Genomic DNA, 18,419 nt, shown 5'->3' with positions numbered 1-18,419 from the left:
ATAGCAAACGAGCAATTTATCACAATAATGTGGATATTAAAATAAAATATTGAAAAATTACAAAAATACAGGACCTGAAAGTTTCAAAATTTAATTTTTTTTTAACTTCCAAAAACGATAAAAGTAAGGGTACCATTCGATTCCTTACATTTCATCCAAAAAAATATTGTATCGCAACTATATACATAAACGCAATATTTCACCGACAAAAACGCAATTTTCTTGTTTTGCCCATACTACAAGATAGGCGATGACGTCACGGCCTCTGGCCGTTTTGTATAGGGCGTTTCGCGAGTGAAGTGCGACTGTCCGACTTTGACTACAATTTCTGACTTTTCTGTTACTTTAATGCAATGGGTCCCATATAGACATTTGATCCTAAAAACAAACCCAATCGATTGATACCATAAAAAAAAATTAGTCATGTAGCCTATTACTCCTTCAGCGTGTTGAGTCCCCTAATAAAGTGTGACATGTCATACTCCTCCTCGTACTGGCGGTCGTCCCACAGGTCGGGCAGCGCCTCCAGCGAGGGCCCGGGGGAGGGGGTGTGGGCGGCGTGGGGGGCGGGGGGGGAGGGCTGGAACAGGTCGAGCAGCTGCTCGGTGCCCATGGTCTCGATGGCCGCGTTCTCGCTGCTGATCACCGTGTTCGCCGTCTGGAGCTTGAATTTTTGTAATCTGGGAACAAATGATATTGACGAGTTACTTGGATATTTATTGAGACCTCGGTATCAATGTTGCACTTCACTGAAATAGGGGTTGTCTTTAATACATAGCTTCGCTTTAATTAACATTTAAATCATGGCATATTTTGCAATTTACAGGGTAATAGTATAGTAAATACGATTAAAGGTCTCCCAGGTCCAGAAGAAGAATTATAAATCGGATAGTAAGGAGCTAAATGTGAACCGGACGAGCCGATGTTCTTAGCAGCGAGCGGTGCGTTGGATAACCACCTGTCCAGTGTCTTGGTCCAATTTGCATTGCGTCTCACTCTCTCATTAAGCACAATGTGAGACGCAAATAAATATTGGACAAAGAAATTTGACAGGTGGAATACCACCCCAAGGCGTGCCACGTGGCGTCGGGAGAATCTTTTGATTCTTTCCTATTTGAGCGACGTGCAATGAGGCTCCGCTAACCGCCGCCGCTTTAGCATTTTGCACCCGGTACGGTCTCGTTTTAGGTTGATGATTAGAGTAGCATGTGTGTGTGTGAGTGTGTACCCCATGATCTTCTCCTCGAGCGTGGCGCGGGTGACGAGGCGGTAGACGTTGACGACGCGGCGCTGGCCGATGCGGTGCGCGCGGTCCATGGCCTGCAGGTCCTTCATGGGGTTCCAGTCGTGCTCCACGAAGATCACCGTGTCCGCGCCCGTCAGGTTCAGCCCCAGACCGCCCACCTGGAATTATACGAGTTTTCTTTAGTAACAACGATAAAGCTGCAAGTATACATCTCGAGAGAAACAAATGAGTCCGACGAAATCGTGCATACGAGTAAAAAAATTACAAAACAAGGGCTCCTTTAGACGGCGCGCGAACGCGCATGCGATTTTAGTTACATTGCGGACCATTGAGGTTATAACAATTCAGCCGATCGATCAAATAACGCAATGTAATGAAACTCGCATGCGAGTTCTCGCACCGTCTAAATGAGCCCTAAGAATTGCCGTGCCACGCCAACAGCCCAATGTACGTCGGAGGGGAGGTGCTTCTGTAAGAGGTCTCACCGTGGTGGTCAGCAGCAGCAGGTCGATGGACACGTCGTTGTTGAACCTGGTGACGAGCGCGTGGCGCTGCTGCGGCGGCACGGACCCGTCCAGCCGCAGGTACGTGACGGAGGGGAGGTGCTCCTGTAAGAGGTCTCACCGTGGTGGTCAGCAGCAGCAGGTCGATGGACACGTCGTTGTTGAACCTGGTGACGAGCGCGTGGCGCTGCTGCGGCGGCACGGACCCGTCCAGCCGCAGGTACGTGACGGAGGGGAGGTGCTTCTGTAAGAGGTCTCACCGTGGTGGTCAGCAGCAGCAGGTCGATGGACACGTCGTTGTTGAACCTGGTGACGAGCGCGTGGCGCTGCTGCGGCGGCACGGACCCGTCCAGCCGCAGGTACGTGACGGAGGGGAGGTGCTTCTGTAAGAGGTCTCACCGTGGTGGTCAGCAGCAGCAGGTCGATGGACACGTCGTTGTTGAACCTGGTGACGAGCGCGTGGCGCTGCTGCGGCGGCACGGACCCGTCCAGCCGCAGGTACGTGACGGAGGGGAGGTGCTTCTGTAAGAGGTCTCACCGTGGTGGTCAGCAGCAGCAGGTCGATGGACACGTCGTTGTTGAACCTGGTGACGAGCGCGTGGCGCTGCTGCGGCGGCACGGACCCGTCCAGCCGCAGGTACGTGACGGAGGGGAGGTGCTTCTGTAAGAGGTCTCACCGTGGTGGTCAGCAGCAGCAGGTCGATGGACACGTCGTTGTTGAACCTGGTGACGAGCGCGTGGCGCTGCTGCGGCGGCACGGACCCGTCCAGCCGCAGGTACGTGACGGAGGGGAGGTGCTTCTGTAAGAGGTCTCACCGTGGTGGTCAGCAGCAGCAGGTCGATGGACACGTCGTTGTTGAACCTGGTGACGAGCGCGTGGCGCTGCTGCGGCGGCACGGACCCGTCCAGCCGCAGGTACGTGACGGAGGGGAGGTGCTTCTGTAAGAGGTCTCACCGTGGTGGTCAGCAGCAGCAGGTCGATGGACACGTCGTTGTTGAACCTGGTGACGAGCGCGTGGCGCTGCTGCGGCGGCACGGACCCGTCCAGCCGCAGGTACGTGACGGAGGGGAGGTGCTTCTGTAAGAGGTCTCACCGTGGTGGTCAGCAGCAGCAGGTCGATGGACACGTCGTTGTTGAACCTGGTGACGAGCGCGTGGCGCTGCTGCGGCGGCACGGACCCGTCCAGCCGCAGGTACGTGACGGAGGGGAGGTGCTTCTGTAAGAGGTCTCACCGTGGTGGTCAGCAGCAGCAGGTCGATGGACACGTCGTTGTTGAACCTGGTGACGAGCGCGTGGCGCTGCTGCGGCGGCACGGACCCGTCCAGCCGCAGGTACGTGACGGAGGGGAGGTGCTTCTGTAAGAGGTCTCACCGTGGTGGTCAGCAGCAGCAGGTCGATGGACACGTCGTTGTTGAACCTGGTGACGAGCGCGTGGCGCTGCTGCGGCGGCACGGACCCGTCCAGCCGCAGGTACGTGACGGAGGGGAGGTGCTTCTGTAAGAGGTCTCACCGTGGTGGTCAGCAGCAGCAGGTCGATGGACACGTCGTTGTTGAACCTGGTGACGAGCGCGTGGCGCTGCTGCGGCGGCACGGACCCGTCCAGCCGCAGGTACGTGACGGAGGGGAGGTGCTTCTGTAAGAGGTCTCACCGTGGTGGTCAGCAGCAGCAGGTCGATGGACACGTCGTTGTTGAACCTGGTGACGAGCGCGTGGCGCCGCTGCGGCGGCACGGACCCGTCCAGCCGCAGGTACGTGACGGAGGGGAGGTGCTCCTGTAAGAGGTCTCACCGTGGTGGTCAGCAGCAGCAGGTCGATGGACACGTCGTTGTTGAACCTGGTGACGAGCGCGTGGCGCTGCTGCGGCGGCACGGACCCGTCCAGCCGCAGGTACGTGACGGAGGGGAGGTGCTTCTGTAAGAGGTCTCACCGTGGTGGTCAGCAGCAGCAGGTCGATGGACACGTCGTTGTTGAACCTGGTGACGAGCGCGTGGCGCTGCTGCGGCGGCACGGACCCGTCCAGCCGCAGGTACGTGACGGAGGGGAGGTGCTTCTGTAAGAGGTCTCACCGTGGTGGTCAGCAGCAGCAGGTCGATGGACACGTCGTTGTTGAACCTGGTGACGAGCGCGTGGCGCTGCTGCGGCGGCACGGACCCGTCCAGCCGCAGGTACGTGACGGAGGGGAGGTGCTTCTGTAAGAGGTCTCACCGTGGTGGTCAGCAGCAGCAGGTCGATGGACACGTCGTTGTTGAACCTGGTGACGAGCGCGTGGCGCTGCTGCGGCGGCACGGACCCGTCCAGCCGCAGGTACGTGACGGAGGGGAGGTGCTTCTGTAAGAGGTCTCACCGTGGTGGTCAGCAGCAGCAGGTCGATGGACACGTCGTTGTTGAACCTGGTGACGAGCGCGTGGCGCTGCTGCGGCGGCACGGACCCGTCCAGCCGCAGGTACGTGACGGAGGGGAGGTGCTTCTGTAAGAGGTCTCACCGTGGTGGTCAGCAGCAGCAGGTCGATGGACACGTCGTTGTTGAACCTGGTGACGAGCGCGTGGCGCTGCTGCGGCGGCACGGACCCGTCCAGCCGCAGGTACGTGACGGAGGGGAGGTGCTTCTGTAAGAGGTCTCACCGTGGTGGTCAGCAGCAGCAGGTCGATGGACACGTCGTTGTTGAACCTGGTGACGAGCGCGTGGCGCTGCTGCGGCGGCACGGACCCGTCCAGCCGCAGGTACGTGACGGAGGGGAGGTGCTTCTGTAAGAGGTCTCACCGTGGTGGTCAGCAGCAGCAGGTCGATGGACACGTCGTTGTTGAACCTGGTGACGAGCGCGTGGCGCTGCTGCGGCGGCACGGACCCGTCCAGCCGCAGGTACGTGACGGAGGGGAGGTGCTTCTGTAAGAGGTCTCACCGTGGTGGTCAGCAGCAGCAGGTCGATGGACACGTCGTTGTTGAACCTGGTGACGAGCGCGTGGCGCTGCTGCGGCGGCACGGACCCGTCCAGCCGCAGGTACGTGACGGAGGGGAGGTGCTTCTGTAAGAGGTCTCACCGTGGTGGTCAGCAGCAGCAGGTCGATGGACACGTCGTTGTTGAACCTGGTGACGAGCGCGTGGCGCTGCTGCGGCGGCACGGACCCGTCCAGCCGCAGGTACGTGACGGAGGGGAGGTGCTCCTGTAAGAGGTCTCACCGTGGTGGTCAGCAGCAGCAGGTCGATGGACACGTCGTTGTTGAACCTGGTGACGAGCGCGTGGCGCTGCTGCGGCGGCACGGACCCGTCCAGCCGCAGGTACGTGACGGAGGGGAGGTGCTTCTGTAAGAGGTCTCACCGTGGTGGTCAGCAGCAGCAGGTCGATGGACACGTCGTTGTTGAACCTGGTGACGAGCGCGTGGCGCTGCTGCGGCGGCACGGACCCGTCCAGCCGCAGGTACGTGACGGAGGGGAGGTGCTTCTGCAGCAGGTCCCGCTCCACGATGTCGAGCATCTTCTTCAGCTGGCAGAACACGAGCGCGCGGTGCTGGGAGACCACTGCGCCGGTGTCGCCGGCGTCTGGAGTCACGCCGATGCCGCAGTCTAGGAGGAGTTGCCTGTGAATACAAATACAGGTTTAAATTTGAGTGCTAAAAACCTAGAAAGACCCTAGTAAATATGCGACCGCTCGTCTCATTTTGGACAGATATGTAGCAAATTATAATCAATCATAGTAAATTAAAGACCCGTATTAGGCATAAAGAATTTCAAGTCACAAAAATCTGCGTTAAACTTCAATAAAAGCCCATACATATCGGCGAATGCAATAGCGGAAGCAAGCTGCGGATTACATTTAATTATGCAACCGCGCGTAATCGTATGTACTTAACGGCCGCGGCGATAGAAAGGAAGACGCAGGCGCAGAGATGAAGCCATGTTGGTCGTACGCACGCTACCCAACCGCTTTATACAGTAACCCAAAAGATTACTGTATAAATCACAGAACAAGTTAGAATGGCGATGCGAGCAGGGTACGTGTCGCCGCCGTTTTTGAGCAAACGCTCGCATGCTACTCGCCCATTCTGACCGAAAACGAAGTAAACATGCCTTTTTACGCCACAATAACCTTCAGATTAAGAAGCCAGACATCAAATCTATCTAAAGGAGGCGTATCCATTCACCACGCACACAAGGCGCTAGCTAGTTTTTACTACCGTTGCGCGAGTGTTAGTAAATGTGGAGAGGAACGAGCGGCGACACCTTGCGCGCGATAGCCATTCTAACCTCTTTAATAGTGTTCTGTGGTATAAATGGTGACATATCCCAGGCTGGAGTTGCCTCGCTATAAAGAATGCTAAAGTGGTACTTGAGAGCGGGCAGCTTGGCGGCGTGGTCGATGTCGTCGAGGCTGGAGCGCTGCGCGGCCAGCTGCTGCTGCACCTTGCTGTACTCGGGGTGCTCCGGCGTCAGCACCAGCTTCGGGTGGTTGCACACGTTCTGCAGGTAGTGGAGGAACTGGAACGAGACAAACATTTTAAAGTTTTTAACAATTGCAATATTTCTTTATTAAACTAGCAGACGCCCCGGCTTCGCACGAGTTAACAAATTATACATAAACCTTTCTCTTGAATTACTCTATCTATTTAAAAACCGCATCAAAATCCGTTACGTAGTTTTAAAGATCTAAGCATACATAGGGACAGACAGACAGCGGGAAGCGACTTTGTTTTATACTATGTAGTGACTTTATGGCACATCAAAAAAAGTACAAATGGCGGAAATGTCTCGTGGCATTCTCTACCAGTCAACAACAAAAAAATGTCAAGGTCGGTGCAGTGAGAACCGTCAATATATTCACTACTTTGAAAATATCTCGTACTAGTGTTTTCTTTCAGCCATAGCCAGAAGCTTGGTTAGCCATACATAATACCGACCTGGAACACGTGTTGCTGGCGGGTGACCTGCGGCGGCAGGTGCTTGCTGAACTGCTCGTACAGGCGCCTCTGGAGAGGTGACAGCTCGCAGTAGTAGTCTCGTGTGATGTTAGCTAGCCCGGGTGTACAGAATACCGACCTGGAACACGTGTTGCTGGCGGGTGACCTGCGGCGGCAGGTGCTTGCTGAACTGCTCGTACAGGCGCCTCTGGAGAGGTGACAGCTCGCAGTAGTAGTCTCGTGTGATGTTAGCTAGCCCGGGTGTACAGAATACCGACCTGGAACACGTGTTGCTGGCGGGTGACCTGCGGCGGCAGGTGCTTGCTGAACTGCTCGTACAGGCGCCTCTGGAGAGGTGACAGCTCGCAGTAGTAGTCTCGTGTGATGTTAGCTAGCCCGGGTGTACAGAATACCGACCTGGAACACGTGTTGCTGGCGGGTGACCTGCGGCGGCAGGTGCTTGCTGAACTGCTCGTACAGGCGCCTCTGGAGAGGTGACAGCTCGCAGTAGTAGTCTCGTGTGATGTTAGCTAGCCCGGGTGTACAGAATACCGACCTGGAACACGTGTTGCTGGCGGGTGACCTGCGGCGGCAGGTGCTTGCTGAACTGCTCGTACAGGCGCCTCTGGAGAGGTGACAGCTCGCAATAGTAGTCTTGGGTGATCTTCGGCGGGAGTTCTTTTAGCACGTCTTCTTTTACGCGCCGCAGTAGGAACGGGAGCACCTGGAAGGAGTCACGATGTTAGATCCCGGATTACATAATGGCGTTGTATATTTCTCGGTGATAAGCCCGCGGACTGGATGACAAGGGGCAGTCGCGCGACGAGCGACATTACATACATTTGATGGAATTCTATCTCTAAACGCTTGCTTATCGACCCGCGTTAGCGTCCAGATCAAGGACTGAGTACCTACACAACATTTTTCTCACGACAGTCTCGGAATTAAGGCTTCGGTAGTAAAGCGCCGATATTTTTAGTAGATTAATTTTCTTGGGTCTCAGGTTCTCTTAGCAGTACCGATGTGGATTTGGCGTTGCGCGTGAACTGTTCGTGTGGTATGTAATGGACCTTAGGTCGTGGTAATAAGGTACCTGTCGGTGCAGAGCCTCGCAGGCGAGTGCGCCCGCTTGGAGCTGCAGCGGCGTGGCCTTGGCGTCGCGCGCGAGCAGGATGGGGCGAGAGTAGCGCGCGGTGAACTGTTCGTGTGGTATGTAATGGACCTTAGGTCGTGGTAATAAGGTACCTGTCGGTGCAGAGCCTCGCAGGCGAGTGCGCCCGCTTGGAGCTGCAGCGGCGTGGCCTTGGCGTCGCGCGCGAGCAGGATGGGGCGAGAGTAGCGCGCCGTGAACTGCCGCTCCGTGCCGAGCAGGCCGGGCATCAGGAAGTCGAATAGCGACCACAGCTCCAGCACGTTGTTCTGAAAGATCATCAATGTATTTAGGGCTGCTTCGCTGCTTGCATAAAACTATTTAAAAAAAAAAGTGGTGTGTAAAATATAGTGGACGAAAACTGGCGGATCTGTAAAGTCTAATATACCAGCTAAGAATGCTTCACTTGAAAGAGAAAATAGCAAGAACCTTTTGAGTTCGAGTGAAATAAGATCAATTGACATATTTTTGTGTAACATAAAAATCACCCCAAGATCTTCGCCGCGGCAATTGTTAATCATGCAGATTAACGGCATTATTCATCAACGACTGCTAAGTGAATCAGCTGATGATCGTCGTTTGTCCCTCTCTATGGCATAACGACGGATAGGGACAAACGACGATCATCAACTGATTAAGTTAGCAGCCGTTTATGAATAACACCATAAGTTTATATACTATAGAATCTATCCAACGCCGCAGCGAACGTGTTAGTAATGTAATATCAATATTTTCATATGTACTAACCTGTATGGGTGTTCCGGACAATATTAACCTATGATTAGCGACTAGTTGCTTTATGGCTTTGAACGCCTTGGTTTTGCCGTTCTTGATCACGTGGCCCTCATCCAGGATACAGTAGTTCCACTTGATGGCGCTGAAGACAAACAAATAAGTCAAAAAATAAATAAACTCTTCCAAAGTGTCACACACATTTTGGACTTCACGGGCCTATAAATCCCGGTCGTGATAGGCTTGCGTGGGGATAGAGGAGATAGATTCAACACGTGGAGGCCCTTTGGAGAGCTTTAATGTCATGTAGAACGCCTGCTGGAACCCGTTCACAGGCGCAACAATGAACCCATGAACCGGTCGCAGCAGGCATTGGGATATTTGGGACTATTGTAGAAAAAGTGAACAGTATATCGGTCTATTGATTGAAGTTTGGGTGGACAATAAGACTGGGCTATTGTAAAGTAGTCACACACATTATTAGTAACAATATTTTGCAAAAATAATATAATTATGTTAATAGGCAGTGTTCGTAAATTTGTAGAAGGCAACACCTGTTTTAGCGTCAAGTTGCCTACTACTAGTTCTGTTTTTTCCTTCAGGCAGGTCCATAATAGCAGGTTTCACAGTCATCATCAATCAAGCTATGCTCTTGTCGGTGGAGTAATCGCCACTGGGCCAGCCTTTTAACTCCCTCGTACAACAAGACAGAAACTCTATCTTTTATTTCATAGTATAAAGTTGAAATTAAATAGGATATCCTAAAGATAGACCCACCCATAGACTAGGAATCCTCTAGACGGAGTTTGGAGCAATTATTTCATGAAACCAATGCTGCCAAAAACACTGGGGTGCGGGGGACGAGGTGAGCGAGTCCCGTGCCGTGATTGGTCCGTTCAAAGACACGGACGTTACACAAAGACACTGACTCGAAATTGGAGTAAAACTACCGTATATTTGTGGCAGAGGGGGTAGCGCTATATGTTCAGTGTGGACACTGACAATCCAACCTCTAGACTGAGCTTAGGCCAATTCTTTCATGAAACCGATGCTGCCAAAAATACGGGGGTGCGGGGGGACGAGGTGAGCGAATCCCGTGTGGTGACTCGAAGATGGAGTAACGCTACCGTATGTGTGGCAGAGGGGGTAGCGCGAGTATGCTATGTCTAGAGGTTGGATTGTCTGTGAGTGTGGAGGATGTCTTGTCTGTGGACCCACCTGAAGAAGTCGATGTCCTTCCGCACGATATCGTAGGAGGCGACGATCAGGTTGAAGTTCTTGACGTGGCCGCGTAGCCGCTCGCGCTCCACCGGCGGGCCCACGTACTGCAGCGGCTTAAGGTACTTGCTGGAGATGAACTTGTTCACTTCGAACACCCAGTGCCCTGGGAAAAAAACAAACTATTGTATTTTTTTGGAATAAGGAGATACGGCTTCTAACGAACTTAGTATACGATAGGTAGGGCATTACAGACGAAAGAAGCGTCTAGCGTCCGTTAACTATAGTCGACATTCAAAAGGTTGGTAATTTCTGGATGAAATGGGGTTGGCAACTGTCAAAGGTTTGCATAGATGGCGCCATCATAGATTGCCCCTTTTTCTATGAGATTTGGCTTAAAGGGCTGTCATCCAGGACATTAAAAAACAAGGGATTGACAGGGCAAGCTATGATGGCGCCATCTGCTAAATACTTCGAACGGCCAACCCCATTAAGATGGTCAAACGGCCCATACGACTGATACTTACATACCATTGACAGGTATCCTTTATCCATAGATATACCCCGCCTGCAGCATTGAACATAACCCATAGGTACATGATTTCCCGCTATTGAGAACCTCTTGGGCGGCATTACAATAATCATTAGACTTTGTCAAGCTGCGCGCTGTACAGTCCCTCACGGCCACAGACAATCCAACCTCTAGACATAGCATAATCGCGCTACCCCCTCTGCCACACATACGGTAGCGTTACTCCATCTTCGAGTCAATCCCTTGCCGTGATTGGTCCGTGTCTTTCACCGGACCTCGTCCCCCCGCACCCCGGTATTATTGGCAGCATCGGTTTCATGAAAGAATTGGCCTAAGCTCAGTCTAGAGGTTGGATTGTCAGTGCTCACGGCACAATAGACGTGGAGTAATTTTTGAGCTATGAAGGCTGAAATGATGAGAATGTAGTGAGTATAGACACAAAACAGATATAGTACAGAAATCAATCTACATACAAAGTGCACTCGAGCAACGCACACATAGACACTGCTCACAGACACGAATTCTCGGACCGGTTGGGACCAGTGCGAGCGCGAGTGTCAACCGCTTGAGACACGCGTCTGTGAACTTTTTTGTGCAATAATGGAGAAACAAAAAAAGTTATTATAACTGTTCAGTGGACGGTTGTTTAAATTCAACATTAAACGGTGAATTGTCGTTTTTTAAACTACCAGTGGTTTCAGAGAGGTAAGTACGTAGAGACAAACCAAAGAAAGTCTGCAGCGCAATAATTTGACATCGAATTAAAAAACTACATATGGCAATGTTTTTAAGCAGTCAGTAAACGTCATGCACTATGGTATATGTTTGTCAAAATCGTTTAAATATTCATTGTGTTTTGTGATGAACGGAATAAACATGGTGAAACCTTACAAAACCGGCGTGCGGGAGTTACTTTTCCGCATGACGAATAATTTTACACTTGTAAAAAGTCAGCACGAGGCGATTCAAGCTGAAAAACGACAATGTTTACAAAATTTGGAGTTGATGACGGGTAAGTGGAATGAAACATCTTAATACTTCACCATATGTACCTACTTAGATAATATACATACCTCGCAACCGAGCTAGCAAATCTGTAGCAGTTGTACGTCAGGGTTATCACTACTACGCATAAACTAAAGTACTTAAAAAAAATATTTTTTCTTTGTTTTCAAACACACCAATATTTTCAAGCAATGAAAATTCCATGTTAATATTTGAAAGAAATGCGAAAAAAAAACGTGATTTTATAACATTGAAACGCATCTAATATTGACATTGATTTGTTAATTTATATTATTTGACAGTAAATTAAACCGAGTTATATCGGAAGAGGGTCAACAGGGTTCTCGATCAATTTTATTAATCTTACATACAATAAAGTTAAAGCAAAGTGGTTCATCATAATCGCCAACCCTGACACAAAACTGTCATTTGCTACGGTTTTGCTAGCTCCGTTGCGGGGTATGATAATATAATATTGGTTTAGACAAAGGTTTCACAGCAAATTGAACACACCTAATAGGTATAGGCATACTTATGAACTTCCTCTAACATTTCGAGAAACTCATTGGTACTAGCCGGGTTTTGAGCTCGAACCCACAACCTCCATGCTTATGCTCACGGCATGGGTACCTACTAGTTAAAGCTAAAATTAATTTTTAATATATGTTTATTGTTTTAATGGTTTATTTCGTTTTTCCGAAAACTTTAGTTCGCAAATTGCGGGCAATTTCTCTGTCAATCTAATTACGCCTTAATGGGAGTAAAAGAGAAAGATGCTCGCATATTGAGAACTTCGGTGTTCGCGGTAGGCCCTCTGTACCTATTTACCGCCGTCGCGGATATTACAAAAGCTTATTAATTTTGATGAAGCCAAATGTCACATTCTCCCAATATTATTTATCAATATTAGTATATGTCTACATATTAATAGTGACATCTATTGTTGAAATGAAATTTATTTTACCATAAAAATTAAGCTGTGCATACAGCTTAATTTTTTCATAGACGGTAAATATGGTAGAAATTTCACAAGTATCAAGACTATTTAATCCATTTTCTGTGGTGTTGTCGCATACTGATTTTTAAAAACTACTTTTAATCTAGCGCTGCAGACTTTCTTTGGTTTGTCTCTATCTGCTTGTATTTTTCGATGGTTCGTTTTAACGTTAAACAGAACAGTTAAGTAGGTAGGTAAGCACCCCGCCCCGGCCACTACTAGATACGAGTGCCACTACCACGATAGTTTTTGTGCATTAATCATAGTTGACAACCCTAGAGCGACCGCCGAGCGTGGGTATGAAAAGTGAAGTACATACATGTGATTGACTTCTGTACTGTATCTATTTTGTGGTATAGACCTGTGAGCGTGGGCGGGCAGACCACGAGACTGGGCGCGCCGGGGTCCCGGCGCTCGGCGTGCGAGGCCGCCACCACCACGATGGACTGCAGCGTCTTGCCCAGCCCCATGTCGTCGCACAGCACGCCGTGCAGCCGGTACTCGTTCAGGAACCGCAGCCAGTTCACGCCCGCCTGAAATTATATATTCCTTACTCAAAATAAACACCATTTCGCATTTTAAAAAGTGGAGATGCAAAAGTCGAATCTCATCGCGACGATCACTCGATTATGTCGTCTCAACATGTAAATGCTATACGTATATAAAGCATTATCGACCTGAACCCAGCCTTGACGCAACATAACGGATCAAACATTACGGTTCTTTACCGACCAACTATGTAAGTCTGGTGATTGAACTTCCAGTAACTCTTGAGCGGAGCGAGTATTCAACAGCTGGTCGGAAAAGTGATTGTCTTTCGACCAACTACATACACGAGCGCAGCAGACACTGACCTGTTGATAACTCCCGAGTTCAGCAGCCACAGGCACGGGCACTTTATAATCCTAGATGGAGCGAGGATTAAACAGTTGATCCAGGAATTGCTTGTCGCTAAGCCGCCTCGCCCGTAGTTCTAGAGATAAGCCTTCGGGTTCGGGCGCGGCGTCATCAAGAGGCATGAGTTGGATTATTTACTTGCTGATAACTGAGTTCAGCAACCACAGGCACGGGGACTTTATAATCCAAAATGGAGCGAGGATTGAACAACTGATCGAAGAAGCGCTTGTCGCTAAGCCGCCTCACCCGTAGTCCTGGAGACAGGCCTTCCTACTCGACCGTCCAGCGACATGAGTTCACTGACCTGCTGGTAGCTCCTGAGTTCCGCTGCCACGGGCACTGGAATTTTGTAGTCTTGAATAGACCGTGGGTTGAACAGCTGATCCAGGAACCGCTTGTCGCTAAGCCGCCTCTCCCGCAGTTCTGGCGATAAGCCCTCTGGTTCGGGCGCGGCGCCGTCGAGAGGCATGAGTTGTATGAGGGAAGCGAAACAGCGGGTGGACATCACGCGGACGGCTTCGCAGTGGTCGCTCATACGACCTACGAGTAATAAGAAATGTGTTCAGTTTTTATTGCAGCGTGATGGATGATATCAGTTATTTTAGTTGGAAATTTGTGATTGCGCACAATTAGACTATATTTTGACACGAGAAAATTACTGAATTGAGCATCTTGCGCAACATCTCAAAAAATGTTTGGAAAACTTCGAAAGCACATCAAAAACAAACTCCTAAAGGAAATATCTTTATATCACTCACTCATATGGGAATAGCCAAAATTTCAAATCATATTGCATTGATTTGATGCAAACATATCAAGGGTGAACAGGCACCTTCTGGGCAGACTCGCTCCATCGTAGGCCACGTCTTCGCCTAGGCTAGTCTGTGGCCATGAGTAAGCCCATTTTTAATTAAAAAAAATATCGCGAACAAATTCTTGAAGAACTCATACAAAATTGAATAGAAATAAACAAATAAATGCACTATAATATTGTTTTAATAATAACAACTTTTTTACAATGCTTATCAGGGCTATGTCACGCATGTGAAGAAAATCGCGTCTACTCACCTAATAGAGGTATGACGAGCAACGCGATGTATGGCACCACTTGCAGTTGCAACGCTTCGACAACCCTGGACAGGCCCTCTGCGCTGCCGCACCGGACGCGGACGGCGCTCATGTCACTCAGGGCTGGCACCAGCTGTAACATTCAGATTATGGTGGATACATAGTGGAAGGTGGGAAATTTGTAATTATGCTAGCATAGATAAATTACATTGGAACAGTTGAGCACTTAAGCTTAGAATAAATTTAAAAGTGGAAAAATTACTGTCTTGTGTGAGACTTGAACTCACGGCCTCTGGATCGATACTCCAGCGCTCTGCTATCTGAGCCACCAAGACCTCATTCATAGCCAGCAAATCTTTCCACCATATTATGGGTCAAGGGGACCGTAGCGACATCTACCGTAAGAGCGTTGCACTTCTTAAACGGCTACCGGAGTTCCAAGTCATATTGGAAATTCACCAGTTACGATGTGTTACCCATACTAATTTTTATTTTTAACAAGCAGAAACGTCTGCGAACGATGCTAGTAAGCTTATAATAAATTATGGTGGAAAGATTTGCTGGCTATGGGTGAGGTCTTGGTGGCTCAGATGGCAGAGCGCTGGAGTATCGATCCAGAGGCCGTGAGTTCAAGTCCCACCCAAGACAGTAATTTTTCCACTTTTAAATATATTCTAAGCTTAATAGCATCGTTCGCAGACGTTTCTGCTTGTTAAAAATTAAAATTAGTCGAGCACTTATTCATGGTGTTAAAGCAGAATGTGGGTGTAGTAATTTATTAGCGATGCATATTTGTACCCGGAGTGAACGTGATCGTGCTCGCATATAAGACCGATAGACATCTGTCTCGTCTATGCATTATGCACGCGCGAAGAGGAGCGAGGGACAGAAGGGTCGGGAGGTAATTTAGATGAAGCGAGTTAGGCTTAGCACGCACTGCGGTTTTTAAAAAGCGGTTCCGCTACCGCAAAAAATGTAACGTACGGCATTCTTAAATTGCAAGTGCGTACGGCAAGAATGCCGTACGTTACATTTTTTGCGGTAGCGGAACCGCTTTTTAAAAACCGCAGTGCGTGCTAAGCCTTACATGTTTGACGACGGTGGCCATGACTCCGTGCGGGTCGCGGCGCGCCATGGCGGCGAGCGCGCGCGCCGCCATGTGCCGCACGGCGGTGTGCGCGTGCCGCAGCAGCCGCGCGCACGCCGCCGCGCCGCGCGCCGCCGACGCCCAGGTGCCAGGCGCCAGCGACGAGCACACGGCCTCGAACACTTGCAGGCGGGAGATTAGCTCCTCGGACGCTTCCACGTCCACGCTTTCCAGCTCTGAAACAATATAAAGGCTCGTTTAGAAGATAATCGTGATCTTCCTACGAAAATCGACGTATATTGAACAAAATCGAATGAAAAGCATGAGTAACACGACCTTCGAATTTCCATTGCTGCAATACGCAATGCCTATCAAGCTCACATTTTATAGCCCCGCGTTTATAAACCGAAATACGAATAATAAAAAAAATACGAGATCCTTTTTGCAAAAACCTTAAAACTTCAAATGGCCATACATTTTTTTTTGTAATGTCAATGTCATCCAACAAAAACCGTCGACGCTGCTGTATGTGTCCCGTCTACACTACCTTACAAAGGTCGATGATATCGTAAAGTATGTGAAAGCAAAAACCGGATTCATCCTGAGGGTCGCGAAGTTGGAATCTCGACACAATGCGAATTTTAATTCGTTTGTGGTGACCGTTCCGACTGAACATCTAACGACTTTCACCAAGGAGGAGTTTTGGCCGAAGGGTGTCAAGTTGCGGCGGTTCTGCGGCCGATTCCCTGACACTGCGGGATTGCGTAATGCATCGCAATCATAATGTGTTTTTTAGTTTTTAGTTATATTTTTATAATATCTATGCAAGTTTTAAAGTATTTATGTATGGGCCACTAGTTGCCTGAAATAAAAGATTTCATTCATTCAAAAAATATATCATAAAATAATAACTAGATTAAGTAGTACTTATGCTTATTACATATTTAATTACACAAACGGATCTACCTACCGCGATATAATTTCATTGTTTTTACCTTTAATTCCGACGTTTCAGCTGAGTTGCACCAGCTGTGTTCACGGAAAGACTGACGTCCCAACAAATGTCAACGGAGATATTAATAAAACACCACTAAACACCATTAAAGGTAAAAACAATGAAATTATATCGCGGTAGACCCGTTTGTGTAATTAAATATGTGTATAAAACGCGAGAGTTTAAAGTGTCTTATGCTTATTAATAATTAGTATGCTTCAGTGTCTATTTAAAAAGTAATCATTAACATTCTAAACATTACAATTTCTCAAGACTTTATTATGAAACACTTACCACTGTCACTCATGACGTTCGCGAACGGTTCCGTGATGAACTCCCATAGTTTGGGTAGTTTCTCGGGCAGCTCGTCGCCGAAGTATCTCGTCAGACTAGTGAAAGCCAGCGTCGCCCCTCTACGCTGGATACGAAGCTTTTTCCGGTTCTGTTGAAAAATATTCACTGTTACGGATTAAGAACTCATTTTGTATTATCCCACATGTCAAATAATATAATATTAAGTTGTTAAACAGTTTCTAAACTTCTAGAGTTTAGAAAAAAAATACAATGCTTGACGCAGCTTGATCATCGTCCGAGTAATCACCTCATTACTATTGACTTTAACAATTACAATTATCGACAGGGAAACAGTGTCATCTACGATATGTTCGAAAACATTCCCTAATCTTCTGTTTCTATGTACAACAAAGCACAACTGAACACAAGTCGATCTTATCTCGTTGCAGTAAGGTTTACCATATACCACACAGAATTAGCCGCCTCGCGAATACATTAAGTTGCAAAGGAGCTCATGTCTGCACAAACGTGCTTCGCCCAACGCAAACGCCTCGATTTGGATCCACATGTTGCCTCTCCCGATGGAAACGCTTCGCCAAACCGAGAGAGAGAGGCAACTTACTATATAGTATATTATAACTATTGGATATTTAACACATTCAGTGCGGAAAACCAGACTATCGGCACAGGGCGGACACGCCATACATCAAAAATGATTTGCGTTTATGTGTGCGCGGCACGTCTGTACACGCGTCATCGAGTTTCTGACGGAATCTCAGTAGAGCGACTTACGCACACATTCATGTCGCGGCCTGTCGCGGGCGAGGTAATCCGAATCGGGGCGGGGCGGTGCGTGTCCGTTCTGTATGATAATACTATTACTTATTCTGTGCTATCGGGTATTTTATGACTTCGTTCGGCCGGACGATCCGATAGTCAGGATCGTGGTACTACAGCTTTATACGACGAAATTTTTGTGGCCTCGCGCGGATGTCTTGTTTGGCTGGGTGGCAATGTGTTAAGAATGTCTCGGGTGTTGGATGGTACCTCGTCCTCGCGGTCGTGCAGGACGTCGAGCGGCACGTCCGGCACGGCGTGGTGCTGCGGCGGGCGGCCGCGGCGGGGAGTCACCTTCACCGCCGACCGCTGCTGCTCCCATAGAGTCAGTATACCCACGTACGAGTCCACTAGGGAGACAAAAATAAAATAAATAAGTATTATAAATGGGTGAATCAAATTTTTCTTGTCACTCGTTGCCATGGTTACGTTCTCCTGGGTCACTCTTTAAAACCTGATTTTTAGGCATTTTAATTCACCAAACACGCTTTTTTGTGATACTTATAAACCCTTTCCATTGAGGGTCGTCTACCAAGCGTGTCAAAAGAAAGTGGTGTACAATGTCTTCTAACAAACTAGGCTACTATTGTCTCTTCGCTTCTTCTTGGCTGATCGGACATAATAAAAACAAGAAATAGTTGATCCACCCAAATAATCCCTCTTGACATCTAGCTTTATACATATCTGCTTATAACTATATTGTTACAATTTAAACGATTAAGAAAAACATTGCAGCATTTAGATGATGACGAAACTTAACCCATAGTTAGTGTAACAAGACTTGAGAAGAGTTCAGGGGCCAGTCACGTTAACTGTTTCTGCATTAATAAATTGTATATGCAGATGTAAATCATAATAAAAAAATCTACGATGATCAACTCTCGCTATCGTGGGACTCGAACCCACGTCCTTGCATTGCCGGTCCAACCCATTACCAATTTTGCCAGCACCATCCCTCGTTCACC

At 49.0% G+C, this 18,419-nt stretch overlaps 2 protein-coding genes across 2 annotated transcripts in view; one reads left to right on the top strand and one right to left on the bottom strand.

Moving 5' to 3' along the window:
• The window catches only part of LOC134651204 (nucleolar protein 12-like), a 136,064-nt gene that overhangs the window by 67,096 nt on the left and 50,549 nt on the right, over positions 1-18,419 (top strand). The window lies entirely within an intron of this gene.
• Positions 434-18,419, bottom strand: part of LOC134650854 (TATA-binding protein-associated factor 172) — a 60,590-nt gene continuing 42,604 nt past the window's right edge. The window contains exons 13-26 of the mRNA XM_063505787.1: positions 17,665-17,804; positions 16,618-16,765; positions 15,330-15,565; positions 14,243-14,375; positions 13,479-13,714; positions 12,639-12,810; positions 9,744-9,909; positions 8,541-8,670; positions 7,889-8,062; positions 7,200-7,367; positions 6,076-6,224; positions 5,068-5,326; positions 1,229-1,404; positions 434-680 (exon numbers count right to left, since the gene is read on the bottom strand). Of these exons, the coding sequence (XP_063361857.1) occupies positions 434-680; positions 1,229-1,404; positions 5,068-5,326; positions 6,076-6,224; positions 7,200-7,367; positions 7,889-8,062; positions 8,541-8,670; positions 9,744-9,909; positions 12,639-12,810; positions 13,479-13,714; positions 14,243-14,375; positions 15,330-15,565; positions 16,618-16,765; positions 17,665-17,804 (2,534 nt within the window). The remainder of the gene's footprint in view (positions 681-1,228; positions 1,405-5,067; positions 5,327-6,075; positions 6,225-7,199; positions 7,368-7,888; positions 8,063-8,540; positions 8,671-9,743; positions 9,910-12,638; positions 12,811-13,478; positions 13,715-14,242; positions 14,376-15,329; positions 15,566-16,617; positions 16,766-17,664; positions 17,805-18,419) is intronic.

This window comes from Cydia amplana, chromosome 9, assembly GCF_948474715.1.
Source record: "Cydia amplana chromosome 9, ilCydAmpl1.1, whole genome shotgun sequence".
Classification (NCBI taxonomy): Eukaryota; Metazoa; Arthropoda; class Insecta; order Lepidoptera; family Tortricidae; genus Cydia; species Cydia amplana.
The sequence above is the reverse complement of the archived record's forward strand: the minus strand, read 5'-3'. Positions and strand labels throughout refer to the sequence as shown.